This window comes from Crocuta crocuta, unplaced genomic scaffold (genome assembly GCF_008692635.1).
Source record: "Crocuta crocuta isolate KB4526 unplaced genomic scaffold, BGI_CrCroc_1.0 scaffold93, whole genome shotgun sequence".
Classification (NCBI taxonomy): domain Eukaryota; kingdom Metazoa; phylum Chordata; class Mammalia; order Carnivora; family Hyaenidae; genus Crocuta; species Crocuta crocuta.
In genome coordinates, this window is record NW_027529641.1 from 540,302 (window position 1) to 564,101 (window position 23,800).

The 23,800-nt window shown below is 43.3% G+C and overlaps 1 protein-coding gene across 3 annotated transcripts in view; it reads left to right on the forward strand.

The window, feature by feature from the left end:
* Window positions 1-5,883: 5,883 nt before the first annotated feature.
* Window positions 5,884-23,800, forward strand: part of MCTP2 (multiple C2 and transmembrane domain containing 2) — a 187,308-nt gene continuing 169,391 nt past the window's right edge. For all 3 annotated transcript variants that reach the window (XM_077762357.1, XM_077762358.1, XM_077762359.1), the window contains exons 1-3: window positions 5,884-6,414; window positions 17,708-17,770; window positions 19,218-19,326. In XM_077762357.1, coding sequence (XP_077618483.1) covers window positions 5,947-6,414; window positions 17,708-17,770; window positions 19,218-19,326 — 640 coding nt within the window. In that variant the 5' untranslated portion in view covers window positions 5,884-5,946. The remainder of the gene's footprint in view (window positions 6,415-17,707; window positions 17,771-19,217; window positions 19,327-23,800) is intronic.

The window sequence follows — 23,800 nt, forward strand, 5'->3', positions numbered from 1 at the left end:
GTTGAGCATCCGACTTTCGCTTAGGTCATGATCTCGCGGTTCGTGGGTTCGAGCCCCACGTCAGGATCTGTGCTAACTGCCAGCTCAGAGCCTGGAGCCTGTTTCAGAGTCTGTGACTCCCTCTCTCTCTGACCCTCCCCTGCTCACGCTGTCTCTCTCTCTCTCTCTCCTGGAAATAAAAAAAAACAAAAACAAAAACCAATGGCCCTTCATAGCTTTTGAGAACAACACTGACCTCAGCCCACAAAATGTGGTTGGAATTGGTGGCTAGAAGCTAATCAAATCAGATGCCTGACAAAACAATAACGTCAGCATTCTCCATAGATTTAAATAAGGCTCAAGATTTTATAAGAACATTATGAATGTCTAGGATACAATCCATGTTGGCATATAAAGAACTACAGAAATCTCAAATCACATGGGAAAGACAGTGTGTGACAATCATAATAGGACTTTAAAGCAGCTATCATAAAATGCTTCAGTGACTAATCGTGAATTCTGAAGTAAAAGGTAAATTGGAATGTATCCATAAAGAAATAGGAGATACGAAGTAGAACCAAAAGGAACTTCTAGAACTGAAAAATACAATAGTCTCCTTACCTTGCCCTCTCCTAGCCTACTCCCAGATTTCCTCACTATGTAAATTCAATAGCAGAATGAAGATGAGAGAGGAAAGAACCAGTGAATTTGAAAGTAGATCAATAGAAACTATACAATATGAACAAAGGAGAGAAAGTTTGAAAAAATATTGAACAGAGATGCTGAGACTGTTGGCCAGTAACAGAAGGTATAATGTTTGTATTATTGGAGTCCCAGAAGGAAATGAGAAAGAGCCCCAAAAATAATGGCTGCAAATTTTCCAAGTTTGGCAAAAGACATAACCTTATAGATTCAAGAAGTTAAGCTACCCCAAACAAGATAAACTGAAAGAGATACACACCTATGCATATCATAACTTCTGAAAACTAAAGACAAAATCTTGAAAACAGTCAGAGAAAAAGTGACATCTTCTCTGTAGGACAACAGTGATTCAAATGACTGAAATTTCTCAGCAGAAATCACGGAAGCCAGAGGAAAGGCCATACCATTTTTAAAGTGCTGAAAGAAAAGTGTGGGATCTGGGATTCCAAGAAAATATCCTTGAAGGTGGGATGAAAATATCTCATATGAGGTAAAACCCAAAGAATTTGGAGTCAACAGACTTGCTATAAAATAACCAGTTAAGGAAGTTTCTTATACCGATGGAAATGTTACCAGAAATTTGAAAATCAGGAATGGAGAAAATGGTAAATATAATAGACTGCTCTTCTCTTCTTGAATTATTTAAAATATGGTTCATGATTGAAATCAAAGTAAAAGCTTGTCTGATGGGAGTTTGCAATTATTTAGATGTAATATTTAAGATAACTTACAAGGGAGGAGGAAGAGGATCCCTATGTTGTGCTATGGTAGGCACAATAATCTCCTTCTGCCCTACAGAATCCTACATCCTAATCCTCATATGCATTAATATATTACATTACATGGCAAAAGGCAAAAGGAATTTGCAGATGCGATTAAGACGGTAGACCTTGAGATAGTGAGAAAATGTTGCATTATCCTGATGGGCCCAATTGAATCAAATTGAGTCCTTAAAAGTTGACGAGGATGGCAGAAAGGTGGATCAGAAAAATGAGCTTTGAGTAGGATTTTCCTGGCTGTTAGTAGCTTTAAATATGGAGGAAGGGGCCAAGAGATGTGAGCAGCTTCCAGAGAGTGCAAATTGGGCCTCATCTGACAGCCATTAAGAAAATGGGAACCTCTTGGTCTAGAATGACAGGAAGTAGATTTTCTTCTAGAGCTTCCAAGAAGGTACACAGCCTGCAAACATCTTGATTTTAGCCTGGTGAGATATGTCTTGGACTTTTGAACTCTAGAACTGAAAAATCAATGAATTTATCTCGTTAAACCCCAAAGTTTGTGGATTTTTGTTATGACAGCAGTAAAAAACAAATGCATGTAGTGTGTTTTTTTTCTTGAAGTTGAAGTGCTAAGTTATTGATTCTGAGTGTGAAAGGTTAACTATGCATATTGTAACTTCTAGAGCAACCACTAAAATTTTATTAAAAAGAACTATGGTCAAAATAATAATTATGACTTAAGTAGAACACTAAAAAATAGTGTTAATCTTGTAAAAAGCAAGGAAGGGAAACATAACAATAAAAAGCAATGGAAACAAACAACACACATAGGTTGGGAAACCTTAAAACAAACATCTCAATTATTACATTAAATGTAAATGGTCTAAACAAACCAACTAAAAGAGATTGTCAGATTGGAGTTAAACAGCAAGAAGATATACCAGTTGTAAACATGTATTCAGCTAACAACAGCCCTTCAGAATACAGAAGCAAAACCTGACATAACTGAAAGGAGAAGTAGACCAATTCATAATTATAATTGAGTAACCCAACACTCCTCCCTAAGTAAGACTAGTAGACAGAAACTGAGCAAGAGTATAGAAGAACTGAATCATTAACCAACTAGATCTAATAAGCGTTTATATAACATTCAACTAATTGACTAAAATATTTCTAAATGAGTATAGAAACAATCCTTTTTAGCATATTTGCAAGTTAAGTTATGAGATGTGAAATAATGTATTTGTGTCTTGCTAACGTGAAATAGAAGTTTGTATTTAGAGCAACATTTTAAAAAGCAGCAAAATGTGGTAACATATTTTATGCTTTCAAAGCTAGCATGACTCAGTGTGCAATCATTGAAATTATAATAATTTAAAAACCAGCTAACCTCTTAAATAGTTACTCTGTGCCAAGCACTGTTCTAAACACTTCACAGAGACTAATTCATTCAATTCTCACAAGAGGACAATGAGGTTGTTCTGGTTAAGCTCTGGAAAATTCAAAATAATAATGAGATACAGAGATCTTGAAGAGATTAAGATACCAAAATTGGAAATTATGACAGCAGTATCAATAAAGATAAAACATAGCTTTTCTTGACTTTGAATACTTTGTCTGCATTTGACACTGTGACTTACATGTTGCATCATTTTGTTTGTACGCTGGATAATATAATCCCCCTTGGATAGGTGAGACAATTGAGGCTTAGTACAATGACTTGCCCCTGATGGTACATCTAAGTAGAATATGGGAAAGCAAAATTCCAACCGATGGAGTCTGTCTCTAGAACCCAAGCTCTTCATTTCTGCATTGCCTACTGAAGATACCCATTTCATCCTGGGAGAAGCTCTTGCCTGTACTGGTGGTTATCTGGCATAGGCAGCAGACTCTTCTAGTCCTTCTTTTCTTTATTTTATTTAAAAAGTTTTTTTTAATGTTTTATTTATTTCTGAGAGAGAGAGAGAGACAGCGTGACCAGGGGAGGGTCAGAGAGAGAGGGAGATACAGAATCTGAAGCAAGCTCCAGGCTCTGAGCTAGCTGTCAGCACAGAGCCCAATGTGGGGCTCGAACCCAAGAAACATGAGATCCTGGCCTGAGCCGAAGTCGGACACTTAACCAACTGAGCCACCCAGGTGCCCCTAGTCCTGCTCTTCAAAGACAGTAACTTCTCAATGACTAAATATCCTGTTGTGGAGTGAGATAGAGCTGGTACAAATGCTTGATTTCAGAAAATGTGTTTTGTTGTGGCTCTTGGCCTCTTTTATCCTTAGCCAAACATGACAATGTAAGTATAGGCAGGTCAGAATGACCTGACCCCACTGTTCCTTTTCATTCAGGAAGTATCTGTTATGAGCTACTTGACACATAGAATAAGTTTTATTTCTCCAAATTTGATTTTTTGGGGTTAAATCTCTAAGACCTACATATAATTTATCTTTTAAAAAATTATTATTCATCGTGATAATATATTCATCATGATAGTATATTCTTTAATCCCCTCCTACCCACTCACCTCCCCTCTAGTAACCATCAGTTTGTTCTCTGTAGTTAAGAGTCTGCTTATGGTTTCTCTCTCTCTCTCTCTCTCTGATCATTTGTATTTTTATTTTTAAAAAATTTTAATGTTTATTTTTGAGAAAGAGAGAGAGAGAGACAGACATCAGATGAGCAAGGGAAGGGCAGAGAGCGACAGGGAGACACAGAATCTGAAGCAGGCTCCAGGCTCTGAGCTGTCAGTGCAGAGCCCAACATGGGGCTTGAACCCACCAACCATGAGATCATCCTGAAGTTGGATGCTTAACTGACTGAGCCACCCAGGTGCCCCTGATCATTTGTTTCTTAAATTGAACATATGAATGAGATCATATGATACTTGTCTTTTTTTTTTAAAGTTTATTTATTTATTTATTTTGAGAGAGAGAGAGAAAGAGAGAGAGAGAATGTGCAGGGGAGGGGCAGACAGAGAAGAGAGAGAGAATCCCAAGCAGGCTCCACACTGTCAGCAAAGAGACCGGCGCCAGATTCAATCTCATGAACTGTGAGATCATGACCCAAGCCAAAATCAAAGAATTGAATGTTTAACCTACTGAGCCACCCAGGTGCCCTGGTATTTGTCTTTTTCTGACTTATTTTGCTTAGCATTGTATACTCTAGCTCTAACTATGTTGTTGCAAATGGCACACAAGATTTCTTTCTTTTTTTTTATGGATAGATAATATTCCATTGTGTATATGTATGCACATATATATCTACCACACCTTCTTTATCCGATCATCTCTTGATGGACTCTTTGGATGCTTCCATAGTTTGGCTATTGTAAATAATGTTGCAGTAAACATGATAGGGGCACATGTATCTTTTTAAATTAATGTTTTTGTGTTCTTTGGGTACATCCCCAATAGCGTAATTCCTGGATCATAAGATAGTTCTATTTTTAATTTTTTGAGGAACCTCCATGCTGTTTTCCATAGTGGCTGCCTCAATTTGCATTCCCACCAACAGCGCACAAGTATTCTTGTTTCTCCACATCCTTGCCAACACTTGTGGTTTCTTGTGATTCTGATTTTAGCCATTCTGACAGATGTGAGATGATAACTCATTGTAGTTTTCATTTGCATTTTCCTGATGATGAGTGATGCTGAGCATCTTTTCATGTGTCTGTTAGCCATCTGCATATCTTCCAAGGAGAAATGTCTGTTCATGTCTTCTGCTCACTTTTAATTGGATTATTTATTTTTGGGGCATTGTGCTATATAAGTTCTTTATATATTTTGGATACTAACCCTTTATCAGATATGTCATTTGAAAATATCTTTTCCCATTCAGCACATTGCCTAATTGTTGATTGTTGTTGTTTCCTTTACTGTGCAGAAGCTTTTAATTTTGATGTATTTCCAATAGTTTATTTTTGCTCTTATTTCCCTTCTTTTAGGATATATATATATCCTAAAATATATTTATTGATATATTATAATCAATATANCTCCCTGTGCTCTCTTCTAGGATTTTTATTGTCTCATATTCAGATCTTTAATCCATTTTGAATTTATTTTGGTGTTTGGTATAGGAAAGTGGTTCAATTTCTTTTTTTTTTTGTATCCAAATTTGATTTTGATTTGATCCCTACTGAGTCCAACCTGTAATATCTCAAATTGCTTCCTTTCCTGCATCGCATGTGCCAGTCTGTGTAATTAAATATTTATTGGTGAAGCATTCCTATCACTCACTTTCAGATTCTGTGTCTCTCTCTCTCTGCCCCTCCCCTGCTTGTGCTCTCCCTCCCTCCCTCCCTCTCTAAAATAAAAAGAAAACATGAAAAAAAATTTTTAAATACTTGTAGACATTACCAATCGAATGCTTCAGTCTTGATCCCTTAGAGGAAAGCGTTAGAACTTTCAAGTCACATTTTACACTTTGATGTGCTTGGATACTGCCAAGAAGGCTCATGTTCTCTCTCCTTATATTCTGTTTTCTAGGAGCCACTGAAGTGGTTTTCCGTAGAGAGGAAAGCTCATGGAGTGACTTCCGGGTCTTCACGCAGTCATGGATATGGATAAACCATCTGTCTGGGGCTCTTTGAAACAGCGAACCAGGCCTTTGTTAATCAACCTGAGCAAGAGGAAGGTGAAAAAGAATGCAAGCAAGCCCCTAGACCTAAGGGCAAGGCGTCCCTTGGACCGCCGCCTCAGCCTTTCTGTCCCTGACCTCCTGGAGGCTGAGGCCTTGGCCCCAGAGGGGCGGCCTTACTCTGGGCCTCAGTCATCCTATACCTCGGTGCCCAGCAGCCTGTCGACTGCAGGGATCTTCCCCAAGAGCAGCAGCAGCTCCCTGAAACAGTCTGAAGAAGAATTGGATTGGAGCCAGGAAGAAGCAGGCCCCCTCCACGCGGGGGAAACAGACTCCGAGGAGGCCTACGCCTCTCCTGCTGAGGACAGGAGGCCTTCGGGCAATGACATCTTGGATCTGCTCCAGAAATCTCCCCTTGAAGAGGCTGCATTTGAAGAGCCCGAGGTGAGATCAAGGCTGGGAACTCTCCTGTTCCTTTTCTTTTCTTTTCTTTTCTTTTCTTTTCTTTTCTTTTCTTTTCCTTTCCTTTCCTATCCTTTCCTTTCCTTTCCTTCCTTCCTTTCTTTCTTTTTTTTTCTTTTTTAAGTGCACTCGATGCCCTTGGAAAATTTGGCTAGGAGTTATTTTTGTGGTTAGCTGGGATGGACAGAATGTCATTTACAAGAATGTAAATTCAGGTGGTATTGATTGCACCCATGGTTCCTGTTTGTTTTAGGGTTGGCCTCTGTGTACTTCAAAACTATTACAAACAAGCTTTATGGGATCTTTAAGGCATTAAAAGCCCCATCGGATGGGTTTTCTGTTTTCCATATCCCTGCCAACAAAATTAAGAGCATAACTTTTCCTCGAACTTTTTGCTTTTCAGTGTGTGCATGTCTTTCTCTCCACCGTTGCCCAGTCCTACCGTAGGCAAGAATGCATGTACGTGTGTGCATGTGTGTGCCAGTGTACACGTGTGCATACTTGCTTGCGGACAGCTACACTTGCCTTCTCTAAAAAACCCACAAAGATAAAAAATGAACGATGCAAATTCTTACGGAGTCACTGATTTTACAAAGCTTTAGTATTTCGATAAAAGAGCCAAGTCTAATTATGAGACAAATCTTGTACTTCTAGAATGAATTTAATGTAAATTCAGCCACCAGATTACTAAATCAGAATTTGGACTATAGTCCAAACATCTCTCTCTCTCTCTCTCTCTCTTTTAATGAAGATGGAAGTCCTGGGGAATGTGTGTCATGTGAATTTTGGGGTTGGCTAATCTGTATCTAGGATGTGGGTCATCTGTTTTCTTCCTAGTGAATAGTGGCCAGGTTTCTATCACTTTCATGGGTTGGGGGAAGCAAAGAAGGGGTGAGGAAAGGGTTGGCATGTGACAAACTCGTTGCACCACAGGGACAATCAGATGTTAGTCAAGTCTCCTTGCTGTAACTTATTTTGTTTGTAGCTTTCCAGAGAGGTAAGGAAAGGAACTTCTGTGGTGGAAGACACCCATTGGGGTTTGTCTTCCATGTTTTATATACAATGGCAACTTGTTACCAGGCTGAGCCCACAGCCATGGGATAAGACCCCAAATGGTGGTGTCTGAATGTCTTCTAACTTCTTCCTGGTCCTGCCAGTGTCAGCAATGAAGCAAGGTGCAGGCTTACAGTTATGGGGAAGTGGAATGAGGGTGCAAAGCACAACATTAAGAAGGAAGAAGAAGAAAGAATGTGAGAACAGAGAAGCCACATGGAGCCTTGGGATAGTCTCAATGATGGTGCTTCAACCAGCCATAAAACCAAAATAGAGGAAAGTAGGTTTGCAGTAAAGGATACCTTGGTAGGAGAGGGTTCTCCAGACTTTTCCTTGGGCCCCCAGTTCATATCACCGTGGATATTCCACAGAAACCTGATCTCAACTTGTTCTGACAGAATTTTGTCTCCCTCAGGAGCCCTCACAAATACAGATGGTTGTTCTCGGCAACATCACCACTATCTGCCTGGTGGTTTCAAGTGAAAAACTCGTGGATGACCTGAGACTGTCTCACTTGCCTTGCTTTTCACTGAAACCTTCATTGATGCATCTCACCTCTGTCTCCTCCTCACTTCTTCATCTCACCCTTCTTTTCCAGGAAACCCTCTCATCCATCAAGGCTCAGCTGAAAGTCTCCTTCCCTGTGAGGGTTTTCCCGACTGCACAGTCAGTATAATCACCCTTCTCTTGTTTGCCTGGCGTGCCACTTTTGCTGTTACTGAGCACTAACCCCGTTCTGCTTTCTGTCGGCATCTGTAGGGGGAGAAGGGAGTTGAGACAGGTCAGGGAGGTAGAGAAGGAAAAGTAAATTGGTGGTAGGCAAAGGTGTCACTGGGTAAGACCCTGAGAAGGCCACCCACCTCCTAGACCTGTATTAACTGTCCACTGGCCATCTGGGACCGACTCATGAGATGGAGCCAGAGTGCTCATGAGACGGAGCCATAAATGACAATCGTGACTAATTTGCAATGAGGGAGAAATACTGTATAGACTCTAATATTTATTTTGAGAGCAACAGCACACTGCTTCATGATTGTCAAGTTACTTAGGAAGTCAAATCATAATAAACCTCAACTTCGTTACCGTGTAGGGAGCCATAATTTTAACAGGGCCTGGAAATACTTGGGCGAGTCTGTTAAGTGGATTGACTCTTTGGAGGCGGCCTATGTGAGAAGTCACATAGAACAAGGAGATTGTTGCACGAACATGAATTTCTGCAAGGAGAACGGATGGGTTCCACGCTGAGGGGTGTCTGATATGCCGTCCATCTCGTAACAAGGACTGAGGTGCAAATGAGGTCTTGACAGACTCATGCTTTGTTTCCTTGAGCCAATGACATCCATAGGCCACGGAATGCCACGATTCTTCAAGTACTATGGCATAGGCTGTCTCTTCCCTCTGTAGGGTTCAAGGCCATGTCCAAACTTCTACCCAGGCTTTCCTGCTTGACCTCTCCCTTTTTATTGATTGACACATTAATTTATTAGCTGCAGATTATCACTTTCAGTCAGGCTGATAGCCTTTCATGGTTGCCTAGCAACCAGACTGCCTCCTTTCAGTGACTTTGTATGCCTAGCCTCTGATGGGTAGAAGGTGGTCCTAGAGTTTCGTTCTCCTTACTGCCATCACCAAACTTGGGCCTGGGAGGTGGTAACGGGCACCTTATGTTCCTGGCAAACATCTTCACCACCTTGTATGTAGTTGGTTATTTATTTATTTATTTTTAAGGTTCATTTATTATTTTTGAGAGAGACAGAGTGCAAGTTGGGAGGGGCAGAGAGAGAGAGAGACAGACAGACAGACAGACAGACAGAATCAGAAGCTCCAGGCTCCGAGCTGTCAGCACAGAGCCCGACACAGGGCTCGAACTCACGAACCACGAGTTCAATCTGAGCCAAAGTCGGGATGCTTAATTGACTGAGCCACCCAGGCTCCCCCATAGTTGGTTATTTAGAAGTTTGCCTCTCTTGTTTGATTGGAAGCTCCTGAAGGATAGACATGATGCTTTCTTTTTCTTCCTGCCCAGCTTCCTGCAAGCCTTGTTTATGTGAAATGTATTGATTCATGTTGCTCTGAAACTGTCTTTTTTAAAAAATTTAATGTTTTTATATATTTTTGAGAGAGAGAGAGAGTGTGTATGAGTTGGGGAGGGGCAGAGAGAGAGAGGGAGACATAGAATCCGAAGCAGGCTCCAGGCTCTGAACAATCAGCATAGAGCCTGACACGGGGCTTGAACTCACAAACTGTGAGATCATGACCTGGGCCATAGCTGTAGGCTTAACCAACTGAGCCACCCAGTCCCCCCTCCCCCCGCCCCCCTGCGATTGTGCCCTTTTAAATGCAGAGGTAATAATAGTGGTTAAATGGGTTTATTATTATGGTCAGCAACTAATAATCCTGATTGGAAGGATTACTGGCCTCCCTTTAATGTAATCCCCCCTCCTCATTCGTGTAACCCCCCCCCACACACACACTAGGTATATCCTTTCCTGACATTATATTTGGCAGCTGATGTTTTAAATAACTAACTTTGGTGTTAGCTTATGTAGATGAGTTGAGTGGTTTAGAGAAGTACCTTATTGGGATGTTTCTAGAACCACTACGAGGCAACCACAGAGCTTCAGTTTAGTGACCACAAAGAAAGAAAATGACAAACCGGTACAGAGGACCTGGCCTCCAGCTGGTAAACGAGTATGTTAGTTTCTCCGCATGTCAATTACGCGTCCTTTACTATTTTTGTTTTATCTCAAAAATCGTTACTCAACGTCGCAGTGTCAGTGAGCCAGGCATGTCCACCACATTGCAGGGTCTTTCACAGGCTTGGTGCCTTTTTTCTTCCTCCCGTTGAGCGGCTCACATGTGCGGATGCTGCTCTGGGCACCAGGAGCACAGCCGTCAAGAAAATAGACAAAAATCCACTTCCTCATGGAGACCCTATCTTGATCTCAACAGTGGCAGGCTACAGAGAGATTCAGAGAGGGGTAGGTGTAATGGAGAGAAACGAAGCAGAGACGGTTCTTGGGGAGTGCTGGGATGACAGGGGTTCGAGTCTGGACAGAGGGGTCAGGAAAGACGTCTTCTGAGATGATAACATTTACCCAGCGCCCTAGAGGAGGCGAGGAAGTAAGATGTGTGTGGGTCTGGAGGAGAAGCCTCTGTAGGCGAGACGATAGTAAGTGTCCAGGCTCCAGGGAGGCACAACAGTGCCTGGTATGTTTCAGGAAGAGCCAGCAAACCATGGGGGCCGGACAGGAGGGGATGAGGGCTCCATGGTAGGAGATGTGAGTTATTTCTGAGGCCGCATCATGCAGACTTTCCCGTCCTGTCGGGCAGTCCTGCTAGACTCTGAGGACCATCTGGGTACCAAAGAGGAGGGGATCCTTCCAAAGGACTCCCAGGGGCTCCATACTGTGTTGCTCACAGGAAGGGATCAGTAGTATACAGGTGGCATTGTGATACCTGATGTAGACCCTGGGAATAGCTTAAGTAGAAGCTTCACCTGGGGAGAGAGCCATGCAAGAAGCCCACAAGGGCTGATGAGCTCTGTGTGCAAGGGGAGGTCGCACTGGCCCGTGGTGTCATTAGCCAGCTCTCTCTGTCATGATGCAAGTGGCAGAGGGGAAGGGATGGAGGGAGTGAAGGGAGGGACTCGGGTGGCTGACCACCTTCATGGAGTGTCTTCCTCCAGTCTTCCTAAACTCACCCCTGTCTTAATACGAATCATCATAGTAAATTAACAATACTAATAGGAAAGCAACAACAATCAAGTCCCACTTTCCGTGAGGTTGTGTATAAGGGGCTTTGCTAGGCACAGTACGTGAGTATTGTCTCATTGGACCACGTCTGCCTGGCTCACACTGTATCCAAGCAGCCTCGAGTGGCATCTGGCCCAGAAACACCACTGCTCATAGGTCTTCTTGGAGTGAATGAATTGCACTCTGCCCCCCGCCCCCACCAATCTGTGAGGCAAGTCAGTGTCTTTTTTGCCCCTTTTGGACAAGTTCCCATATCTTGAATTTTAAGTCACTTTTTCAAGGACGCAAAGCTAGGAAGTGGAACAAGTCGGGTGGAAATCAGGTATTTCTGACCCCCCGAGCCTCGACGGCCCCTGCAGAGAATTGCGGATCAGTATACCAGGCGAGGGGTTCTCATTTTGGATTTTGGGCAAGTCATGGCCCAATGAAAAGAGTAGAAGGCCCAGGACACTCAAGCGAATGCCTAACTCTTTGGTCTCCCTCAGGCAACTGTTTGTCCCCATTCACTTGGGCTTCTTTATTTGTATATTGGTGATACTCATGACAGCCTGTGGGTCCCTTATAAGAAGTTAATAGGAGTGTGTGTGTATTTGTATATTAGAAAGTGCTAAGGAAATGTAAAGGGGACCATTATTACTTTAAACTATCTACTAGTGGGGTGCCTGGGTGGCTCAGTCAATTGAGCGTCCAGCTTTGGATCAGATCATGATCTCAGGGTTCATGAGTTCAAGCTCCATGTCCAGCTCTGTGCTGGCAGCTCAGAGCCTGAAGCCTGCTCCAGATTCTCCATCTCCGTTTCTCTCTGTGCCCACCCACTTGTTCTCTGGCTCTGTCTCTCTTTTCAAAAATAAATACCCATTAAACAAATTTTAAAAATAAGAAATAAACTATCTACTGGTAACAAGCATGAAAACAATGCATGAAAGGTCAGTGGACAACTATTACTGAACAGGAAAAGAAAGGTTGACTATACCCGGGGTTGGCACACTTTTTCCATAAAGGGCTAGGTGATAAATATGTCTAGCTTTGTGGACCAGAAGGCCTCTGTTGCAACTTTTCAGCCTTGGTATTGTGTCCTGAGATCATCCATAGACAGTATTTAAATGGATAGATGGGGCTGTGTTTCAAAGTTTAAACTTTATCTATAAAAAAGGTGGTGGATTGTAACTTGCTGACCACTGATTGATACTGACCTGTGATTGAGTAGTGTCTATATGTACACACATGCATATACACACACACACACACATGCCTTATATTTTGCATATTATCACTCCAGAGTAATCGCTTACAGAGAAAACAATCTTGGGAGTGGGGAGAAACTAAATATGTGTACCTTGATTGTATGATCAATAGCCTCCTGAAAAGCTGTGTAAAAAGTGAATCTGCATAGACGTAGACTCAGCTGCTCGGTAGACCTGAGTTTTTCTGAACAGACATTATAGATTTTTAAAATTTTTTAAAAATGCTTATTCATTTTTGAGAGGGAGAGAGACAGGAGAGACAGAGAATGAGCCGGGGAGGGGCAGAGAGAGAGGGGAGACACAGAACCCAAAGCAGGCTCCAGGCTTCGTGTTGACAGCTCAGAGCCTGACATGGGGCTCGAACTCACAAATGATGAGATCATGCCTTAACTGAAGTTGGACGCTTAACTGACCGAGCCACCCAGGTGCTCCAGACATTGTAATTTTGTGCTCTAGTTGTCCTATGGGTCTTGTTTTGATTCTGTCACTGTATCCAGGCTGTGCTTAAGGGTCTTTCTAGCCATCCCATCCCCTTTGCTCTTTTTGCTACTTCCTTTGTCTTGTCTTGTGTTTGTGTTCGAGAGTGTCATCCAGAGTGTTCAGAGTCTCAGTAACTTAGATGTGGGCAGACCGATTAAGTAAATACATATTAAGGGTATCGTTCGCTCTACTGATGTATCCTGAGTATTTTTCAAAGACTGTAGAAATTCTCTTTTTAGCCAGCATGTTCCTCATTTAGCTTTCCTAGATGTGGGTTTATGTCTCCTTCTACTGAAGTTTAAACACGCAGTGATTGTTTACATGGTTTATAATTTGGCTTCCTGTGTGTACATCATGGTGAGAGCCTTTGGATGAGCCACAGGGGAGGTGGTATTTGTACAAGATCACATTTAGTGTACACAAAAGGAAGTTGTTTACTCACATCAGTGTCTTGCTCTTGAGATCCTCTGTGATGGGCGGAGAGTTGCTTTTTTTTTTATAGATTGGCCCATCCAAGCTCATATCTCCCCATATCCTACTAAATTTTAATAAATTTGCCTTCTTGCAGTTAGGGGACTCTCCTCTACAGAGAATGCAAAATCTGTTACCTTCCCACTGATTTCGGTTTAGGTAGAATGGAAATAACCAATGCAAACTCTCTTGTCATTAAAGACAAAACAAAACCAGAAAACACAAAACCACTTATCCAAAAGCCAGCAGTGAGCATTGTGGGAGAGATGGCTAAATCATATCCTAATTTTCATGCCATGTTGTTATTGCCATGCTTTTGGAATGTTTCTAAGTAATTAGACCTCTTTTACATATTAACCTTTTTTAGCATTATGATATTCAATCACAATTTTTTTATTGTTTATTTTTGATCTAGAGAGACAGAGACAGAGCATGAGCAGGGGAGGGGTAGAGAAGGGAGACATGGAATTGGAAGCAGGCTCCAGGCTCTGAGCTGTCAGCAGAGCCTGACAGGGCTTGAACTCACGAATCGCAAGATCATGACCTGAGCTGAAGTCAGATGCTTAACCAATTGAGCCACCCAGGCGCCCTTAGCATTAGGATATTCAAAATTATGTACGTTTCCCTGTGTCCTTGGAAATAATGTGTTAGCCACTTTTGAAACCAACACCAAATGGATAAACTAGGGCGCATCTGTACAATGGAATAGTATTCGGCCACAAAAAAAGTTTGAATGATTATAGAGGACAACTTGGATGGGTTTCAAAGGCATTGGGCTGAGTGAAGGATGTTGGTGTCAGATGTTTGCATATTGACCGAGTCCATGTGTATAGTATTCTGGAAACGATAAAATTACATGGGGAAGACAGACAAGTGGCTGCTGTGGTCCCGGGATGGTTTAACCCCAGTGGGATAGCATGAATGAGTGTTAACGGGGTGACAGAACTGTTCTGTCTTGATGGCTGTGGTGGTCCCTCAGATACATATGTGTGTCAAAAACTGTACCATCGGAGGTGCTCGAGTGGCTCAGTCGGTGAAGCAAGTGACCATTGATTTCCGCTCAGGTCAGAATCTCAGGGTTCAAGGGATCGAGCCCTATGTTGGGTTATTTGCTGACAGTGAGGAGCCTGCTTGGTGTGTCTATCGGTCTGTCTGTCTGTCCCTCTCCCCTTCCCCTACTTGGTCTCTCTCTTTCTCTCTCTCTCTCAAAATGAACATATAAAAAATGTAGCACTGTATACATCTACAAAACAGCAGTTTTACCATGTGTTAATTTTTCAAAAGTAAAATAAAATAAAAAAAAAACAACCAGAGGGCTTGATTATGCTTGTTGAGTACATCACAAATATATTCTGATGATAGTGAGATACAAGGGACTCCTATGAGGAAAATCTTAATTGTGCTGTCATTAAAGAAAAGCCCATTTGCATGGTTCCTGGGTTGACAAAGAAGTGAAGGAGTGTACCTTCTATTCAGGTGTAGTACCTGAGGCTCTCTGCAAATTGTAGGGGAACATTCAAGGTTATGTGTCCCCCAGCAGCTGTAACGTGTCCTCCGGTGCCGATGTAACATTTTGGCTCTTCATTACGGTGATCGGTTTCCTTCGTTTGTGTGTATATATGGTGTGTGTGACAGTTAAGGTGGCCGTGGGAACCGTAAGTTTAAGTTCTGTGACTTTTCTGTGAGTAAAACCAGCCATAACATTGAATTAATGTCATTCTTCACATTTAATTTCCATGTTGTTGTAAGTGGAAGACTTATCACATATTGGATAAAAGCGCCGTGTTCAGTTTTGACAGCGTGTAAGTGATGGTGATTGTGTGGACTCATTTTGTCCCTTAATTAGCATTAAGTACAGTGAGGCCAACTCGGGAGAGGGTGTTTGGTGTGGCCTCTGAGGGCTGACATTTGAAAGCCCCTGTCCATCCAGCTTTGTGGCTGACAGTAGAAGATTCTGGACCACCACGATCTTTAGCAAATAACCACACACTTTAAATGGAAATTCTGATCCCGGTGCTGGTGGCTTGGTAGAATTGCACAGGATTGGTTAAGTGGAGCATCGATTCGTTTCCTAAAACTGGAGACACCAGTGGGTCTTCAGGCTACAGTGGATCCGACGGCAGGTGGTGCATAGTGGGCTCTGGACGTGATGGCATGGCCGGGTTCTTGTGGTTTTGTAAATCAGGTAGTAGAGGAGTTCGTAAGCTTCCAGGAGATATCGCGTGTGGTGTGAAAGGCATAGGGCAAATCTTTTGACACTGAGGGAGTCAAGTAAGTTTCTGATTGTCCTCATAAAGGTCATCAGATAGTCCTGTCCAACCATCCTGGCTGCCTTTCACATAGGACAAAATAGGAGCTCAAGAGCCAGGGTGGGAGGTGACGAGTTGAGGTTGTCTCTTCTTTACAAGTCTGCTAACAGCTCTCCTACACTGAGGGTTAGGGCTCTCTTCTCGGCCCTCACTTCCAGTGGTAGGTCATCGAGGGCCAGGGTCATTCTGGTGACCACAGTGCTGGGAGCCTTCAGGAAAGGTCCAAGTGTCTGAAATAATCGTTGATCCTGGTGAATGTATCTGAAGTAAATGAATCATCTTCGCAGTCCAGGGACATTAGGCCTGGGACTGGTGGAGAAGGAGGCAGGTGGGAGCATCATGGGTGCGGGAGCCCGAGGGCCTCTGTCCTTCCTGGGAAAGGACTTGTGAGGCTCCAGGCCACCTTCTGATCAGGGCTGATGGCTGCCTGGCTGCAGCATTTTGTGACGTCCCTGCATGCACAGGGGTGGACGGAGATCCCCTGCTTGTTTGCAGCCTCTCACCATCCCCCCATTCCTCGTAGGGGGCCAAGAACTGCCTTCGTGCTTGGAAGCCCAGAGCCTCTTGCTGCCTAAAGCTCTTTCTAAGAGAGACAGAGACAAAGAGATTGTGTGCACTTGTGCATGTGTGTGTGTATGTGCGTGTGTGTGTGTGCGCGCGCGTGCCTTGGAAGGGAGCCTGCCATCCAGGCAGAAAGTCTGACCCGTGTCATGGCCTCTCTGATGGATGCGATGGATGGGAAAGACCAACGACCACGATGCCCCCTGTCCCCACATCTACCCCCAGTGGTTCATGGTCATCGAAGCAGCCTCCACAGGTCTGCTGCCTGCCTCAGTTTGCCTCTAACTTCGGAGTTACCTAGCCTGGTTTGGAGGGAGAAATCCCGTGTTTCTCATAGCGGAAGTCAGCCCTGGCTAATGCGCGAACCAGCCAGGAAAATGTCCCAAAGTGCTGGAAGATCATGAGCTCATTTCCCTTCCACTCTGCCTTTTCTTGCAGGCAGCCACCCTTACATCCATCCCCAGAAACCTTCAAAGAGTCCCCAGGTTCTTCTGGACTGCATTATGCGTATCAAACCTGCATAATGGACATATCTACTATATCCCACACTGACTACTGACTGTTGCCCACTTCATTGCTCTGTGGGATCATTTCCTGGGCAGCTATTTATTTATTTATTTGTTTATTTATTTATCTACTTATCTATTTATTTATCTATTTTGAGAGAGATGGCGGAGGAGAGAAAGGGAGAGAGAGAACCTCAAGCAGATTCTGCACAGTGTAGATCCTGATGTGGAGCTCAGTCCCACCAACCAAGAGATCATGACCTGAGCAGAAAGCAAGGGTCAGATGTGCGGCCCACCAAATCACCCAGGTGCCCCTCCTGGGCATCTTAAATTAGAAAACAGACCTCTCATTCTGAGGTCAATTTGTTCAGAATTTGCATTTCTCATCCTTTGGTTGGTGATCGTACAGACTCACAAAGGTATGGTTTGAGGAAGGGCTCCCGGATCACATTGTTGAAATGTTTCCTCCCGTGTGACAAGCCCAGGTCTCTGGTACCCGATCCATCCATTTCTTTTTGGTGGCAGGCGGTCACACAGGCCCATCCCGGGAGGGCGCTGGTGGGGTGGCTCTGCTGCTCCCGTTTCACTCATCACAACAAAGCTGCTGGCACGTGAAGCCCTGGACAGACTAGGGATGACGGAGCAGCCTGATGCTGGAATAGAATCAGCCTTACCCACGCTCCGATGCTCTGATCAATGGCCAAGATGCCCAAGGCTAAAGTCAGGTGGATTCCACCGAATCAAACTTTTGTTGCCAAGACTTGCCACACATGCACAAAGGCAGCCTGCCTACCCGAAACTGAGCATGCATGTGAAAGATTCAAAGGGCAAGACCTGATAAAGGATATCCCTGTGGGTTAATATCATTTTGCTTTTCTTTTCTTTTTTTTTTAAAANAGCCATGTGGAAGTGGGGATCTGAATGCTTCTCTGACATCTCAACAGTTTGAAGAGCAATCTGTGAGTGACAGGCCTTAAAAACAAACACTAGAGTAAATATTAGAAATATTTCTTCCCAGATGTTTGGATCTGTATTTCTTTGCCTCTTCAATTTTTCAAGAACGCTGAACCATAGCCACCTACAGAGATGGGCCTGGCAAATTAGAGTGGAAAGAGGTTAATTCAGAGTCTATTGATTTGTCAGATGGGGACAGATTTTTCTAAAAATACAGAACTGCCCTCCAATTGAGTGGGAAAGTAAAGGAGACAAAGCCATTCTGAAGTGCTTTGAAACCTGAATTGGGGAGAGCTTTCAAAAGAGGGCTGTCAAGGGAGACCTAGCCATAGAATCGATTAATTGAATGTCGAAAAAGTGAACGAGAAATTACTTTATCTGCCCTTTCTCTCTGGAAAGACAAAAATTTGAACTAGTGCAAAACTCTGGTTTGAATCTTTAATTGGATTTGTTTGATAAATCTTCAAAAATAGAGTTGGACTCGACATGGCGCCCTGTAGGAGTCGATGCATTCCTGGGGAGGGGTGTGAGCCGAGCTGAGGGGAGGCAAGGCTGAGGGTCAAGTGTAGGAGACACCACAGTGGGGGCCAAGGAATGGAGAAAAACTACACAGAGGGGAGAGCATTCAAAGTGTGTCCCCGTGGACCCTGGAGGGGCACGTGCCTAAGGGATGTGCAGGCCCAGGAGGCCAACAGCTGAGTGGTCATGAACGTGAACTGCAGTGTTTTTATTTCACGCGGAGGAGGTGCACCGGAGTGGAAGGGCTTGGTGGGAAGGGGGAGAAAATGAGGAAGCCACTTTACCTCCACGTGTTCACATGTCTGTTGGGGCTAACTAACCCACAGCTGCATTTCTGCATGCTACTTCCTCCTGCATATTCCACCGCGAGTTCTAGATGAAAGAATCCTGCAGGTGCACCTGGGTGGCTCAGTAGGTTGCGAGCCTGACCCCTGATTTCAGCCCAGGTCATGAACTCGCGGTTCGTGAGTTTTAACCCCGCTTCGTGCTCCGAGCTGGCAGTGCAGAGCTTGGGATGCTCTCCCTCCCTCTTTCTCTGCCCCTCCCCTGCTTGCTCTCACTCTCAAAATAAATAAATAAACTTAAAAAAATTAAAAAGGAAAGAAAGAATCCTACAGGAAGTCACTGAGTTGAAGGGTATTTCAGATCCTGATACATTTCGGAGAGCAATAATACCACTTGTGTGATTTTTTCATGGGGAGGTTGGGGAAAGTTAAATATTGCAAGGATACCATCCGGAATTTTGATAAAATGCCACTGCAGATAATTATAAAGAATGTCAAGGTGGGTGGGGTGGCAGATGAAGCTTGAAGATTTGCCTTTGTCGTGAACCCACTCCCCCCTTTTTATTTTGACTCAAGCTAAGAGAGGTTTCAGAAATTCTCTCCCTCGATCCCCCAACAATAGACTTAACTTCCTTCTCCATCTGTGCAGATGTTTGGGGAAGCCGGCGATGGCCTAAGTCACCTGCCCAGTCCTTTTGCCTACCTCCTCACCATACACCTGAAGGAAGGCCGCAACCTGGTCATCCGAGATCGCTGCGGTGAGCCTGCGTCCGCTGAGCCCTTGCACCCGGTTCTCTGCTCTTGTTTCTATGTTGGTAGTGCCCCTTTCTCGTCTCCTGCAACAGAGCAGAGCTCAGATCTACACCCCGAAGATATCAAGGCATTTGCAGCAAACTATTGAAATACACTGAATCTTCCTTTCCTTCAGTGTTGTTAAATTAATAACAATAACGATCATAGTAATAATGGTAATACTCACAATAAAGATACGAGTAAAAATCCCATGAAGTAAGCCACTATAATCCTGGCGCACAGCAACTGCTCAAGAAAATGCTCCCTTGAGTCTACCTTAATTGTACATAAGAAAAGATGTGAATACGTCGTTAGTGTGATGTTATCAAATGTACACAGGCCTGGAGATGCCCTTTGAACCCCATCCCCTGCCTTTGCTGGCATCAAAACCCCACCGGGCTCCCCTCCCTCAGGATGACAGTTGTTATCTGTGTATGATTTGATTTGTTCACCTTTTTCACCTGTTTCTGTGCATTTACACACACGCATATGTACACACGAGAATTTTTTTAAGTTTATTTATTTTGAGAGACAGAGAGAGCACACAAGCGGAGAAGGAGTGGAGAGAGAGAGACAGGGACAGAGACAGAGAGAGAATCCCAAGCAGGCTTTCCACTGTCAGCGCACAGCCCGATGTGGGGCTCGAACTCACGGACGGTGAGATCATGACCTGAGTCCAAATCAAGAATTGGACACTCAACCAACTGAGCCAACCTGGCGTCCCCACACATGAATATTTTTAATTAATATGATACTATAATGTCCATATTATCCTGCAATAAGCTTTTTTTTTTGCTTCACAATATGTACTCAAGATTGACCATGTTTTTCCATGTAAATATATCTCCTTTCTTTTAAATGCTATGTAACATTCCATAGTATGATGTTTTATTTATCTGTTTCCCTACTGACAATTGCTGCTTTTTTGCAACTTCCTCAGCAGTGTGAACAATACTGTCATGAACACCCCGTGTATGTTTATGTGCATAAATAAGAATTTATCTTACAGAGAGTAGCATCTGTTTGAGAGCAGAGAGCGGGGCCAGACTGCCAGGGCTCAAATCCTTCCCTTCTCCATTTTTTGCTCTTTGATTCAAGAAACATTCCTTGGCCCCTCTGTGAGTTTATTTTCTCATCCAAACAATGAAGGTAATAATATTAACCTTCATTATAGGCTATTAGGAGTATTGAAGGTAATAACTTACATAAAGTGCTTAAAACTGCATCTGGCTTCTAGCACTTCATGAAAGCAAACTGTTGAGGTGCCTGGGGGCTCAGTCAGTTAAGCGACCAATTCGTGATTTCGGTTCAGGTCATGATCTCACTGTTCTTGGGATCAAGCCCCATAGTGGGCTCTGCGCTGACAGTGCAGAGCCTGCTTGGGATTCTCTCTCCTGGTCCCTTCCTCTGCTAGCGCTTGCACCCTCTCTCTCACTCTCTCTCAAAATAAATAAACATAAAAAAAAAAAAAGCTAACTGGTGTTAGCAATCAGGACAGAACCTAGAAATAGAAGTCAGGATCCAGGGGAGACATGCTGTTGAAAGTTTAGGAAATGCCGGCAAACTGTCCTCCACATAGCAGAAAACATGCCCTCGCCTACAATATGTTACTATTGTTGAATATTTCCTTTTATTGCTGTTCGTTTTTGGTAATCTCGTAGGTTGGGTGTGGACCCTCCTTATTTTAATTTGTACTTGGCAGATTGTTATGATGAACGTGGGTTTCTCTCTGTATCCGTTGTCCAGTTTTCAATTGAGTTTTGTCTCCTCTCTGTAATTCTTTATAACTTTCAGCATTAATGGTTGTTTAGTGCAGTCTGTTGCTTATGCCTTATTTCTATGGGTGCTTCTGTCCTTTAGAGAGCTTACATTTCCTTACAGGCAAATATATTTGTGTTTTCTTTACTGTATTTTATGTATTTATGTATTTATTTAAAATGTTTATTTTTGATAGCAAGAGAGCACAAGTGAGCAGGGGAGGGGCAGAGAGAGAGAGAGAAAGAGAGAAAGAATCCCAAATAGACTCCACACTGTCAGCACTGAGCCCCACACAGGGCTTGAACTCAAGAATGAACCATGAGAAATACAAATCAAAACCACACTGAGATACCACCTCACGCCAGTCAGAGTGGCTAAAATGAGCAAATCAGAGAACTCTAGATGCTGGCGAGGATGTGGAGAAACGGGCACCCTCCTACACTGTTGGTGGGAATGTAAACTGGTACAGCCCCTCTGGAAAACAGTGTGGAGGTTCCTCAGGAAACTAACAATAGAACTCCCCTATGACCCAGCAATAGCACTGCTAGGAATTTACCCAAGGGATACAGAAATGCTGATGCATAGGAGCACATGTACCCCAATGTTCATAGCAGCACTCTCAACAATAGCTAAAACATGGAAAGAGCCTAAGTGTCCATCAACAGATGAATGGATCAAGAAGATGTGGTTTATCTATACCATGGAATACTACATGGCAGTGAGAAACCATGAAATCTGGCCATGTGTAGTAACATGGATGGACCTTGAGGGTGTTATGCTGAGCGAAATAAGTCAGGCAGAGAAGGACTAATATCATATGTTTGCACGTATAGGAGGATTAGGAGAAACTTAACTGAGGACCATGGGGGAGAAGAATGGGGGAAATGGTGGGGGAAGGGGAGAGAGGCAAACCATGAGAGACTCTTGAATGCTGAGAAACAAACTGAGGACTGATGGATGTGGGGGGAAGGGGGGAGATGGGCATGGAAGAGGGCACTTGTGGGGATGAGCACTGGGTGTTATATGGAAACCAATTTGACAATAAACTATTTGAAAAAAAAAAAAAAAAGAATGAACCATGAGATCCTCACCTGAGCTGAAATCAAGAGTTGGATCTTAACTGACTGAGTATTAAAAAATACTCCCTGATAGTATTTTTTAAAATTTTATTTTACTTAGTAAGAAGGAATATTTTTATTCTAAGGAATTGAATGCCTTCCTTCAGGTCTTCGGTAGCGTCTCCTTTTGCTTTCTATTTACTCTGTTCTGGAATATGAGAAGGACAAAATACCTCCTAGACCCTTCTTTCTTTCATCTGAGTCTGTTAGCTTTTCTTTCTCATTCTTCCCATGTTTTTTCTTTTTTCCCATTCAGGGAGAATTCCTCATCTTGGTCTTCCAGCTTACTCATTTTCTTGTCAGTTGTGACCATTGTGCTATCTGTTCATGTATTGAGTCATCATTTTTAAAATATTTTGTATCTGCCTATGATTGTTTCATAAATGAGATGATACCATCTTTTTCTGAGCATACTTAGTATACACTTAAAATCTGCTGTTCCGTGCTTTATCCCTTTGATATCAATTTGGCGTGTTTGCTACTCACATTTTTGTGAGTCCTTGTATCTTGTATCTTGGTCTTCCAGCTTACTCATTTTCTTGTCAGTTGTGACCATTGAGCTATCTGTTCATGTATTGAGTTGCCATTTTTAAAAATTTGTGTATTAGCCTATGATTGTTTCATAAATGAGATGATACCATCTTATTTCTGAGCATATTAAGTATACACTTAAAATCTCCTGTTTCGTGCTTTATCCCTTGGGTATCAGTTTGGCGTTTTTGCTACTCACTTTTTGGTGTGTCCCTCTGTCCTTGTCCTGCCATGCGTGGATGCTCATTTTGCTTCCTGTGTCCTGCCTTCCCTGACAGCGAGCAGGGCTAGTACATGCAAGTGGACGGGCTGGGCCAGTAGTTCAGGTGGCTCCTTCCCACTCCCGCCAGTTCTCGCCAGTTCCCGGTTATCACCTGTCACTAAAGCCTTCCTCTCTGGCTTCCTGCTCATGCTCACTCTTGCAGCTTGCAGCCAAGGGCTGTTGCTGGTCACTCCTTGGCACCAACGGGGAGGGGACGGTAATGGCCCACCCAGCTGCTCCACGTAGGCTGTGCTAGCTGGTTGGCATAGAAACCGATAGTTTCCCAGGCCATCGTCTGCCTCCTGTATCTGCTGCTGGCAGGCTCAGAGCATCCCTGGTTTACCCGCCACATACCCTCATGTTCTCCCACCCAACCCTGCTTCTGAAAACTTTTTGCCATGACTTTCTTCTGCTCATGTTCTGGAACATGGATTCATTGTCAGTCTGATCTCACCTGACTTCCATCTTTCAGGATCTATAAAATATGCTCACTTAAAAAGAATTTTTTTTTTATTAAAAATTTTTAAATTGGGGCACCTGGGTGGCTCAGTCGGTTAAGCGTCCGACTTCGGCTCAGGTCATGACTTCACAGTTTGTGGGTTCAAGCCCCACGTCGGGCTCTGTGCTGACAGCCAGCTCAGAGCCTGGAGCCTGCTTCAGATTCTGTATCTCCCTCTCTCTCTGACCCTCCCCTGCTCATTCTGTCTTTCTCCCTCTCTCAGAAATAAACAAAACATTAGAATTTTTTTTAATTAAAAAAAAATTTTTAAT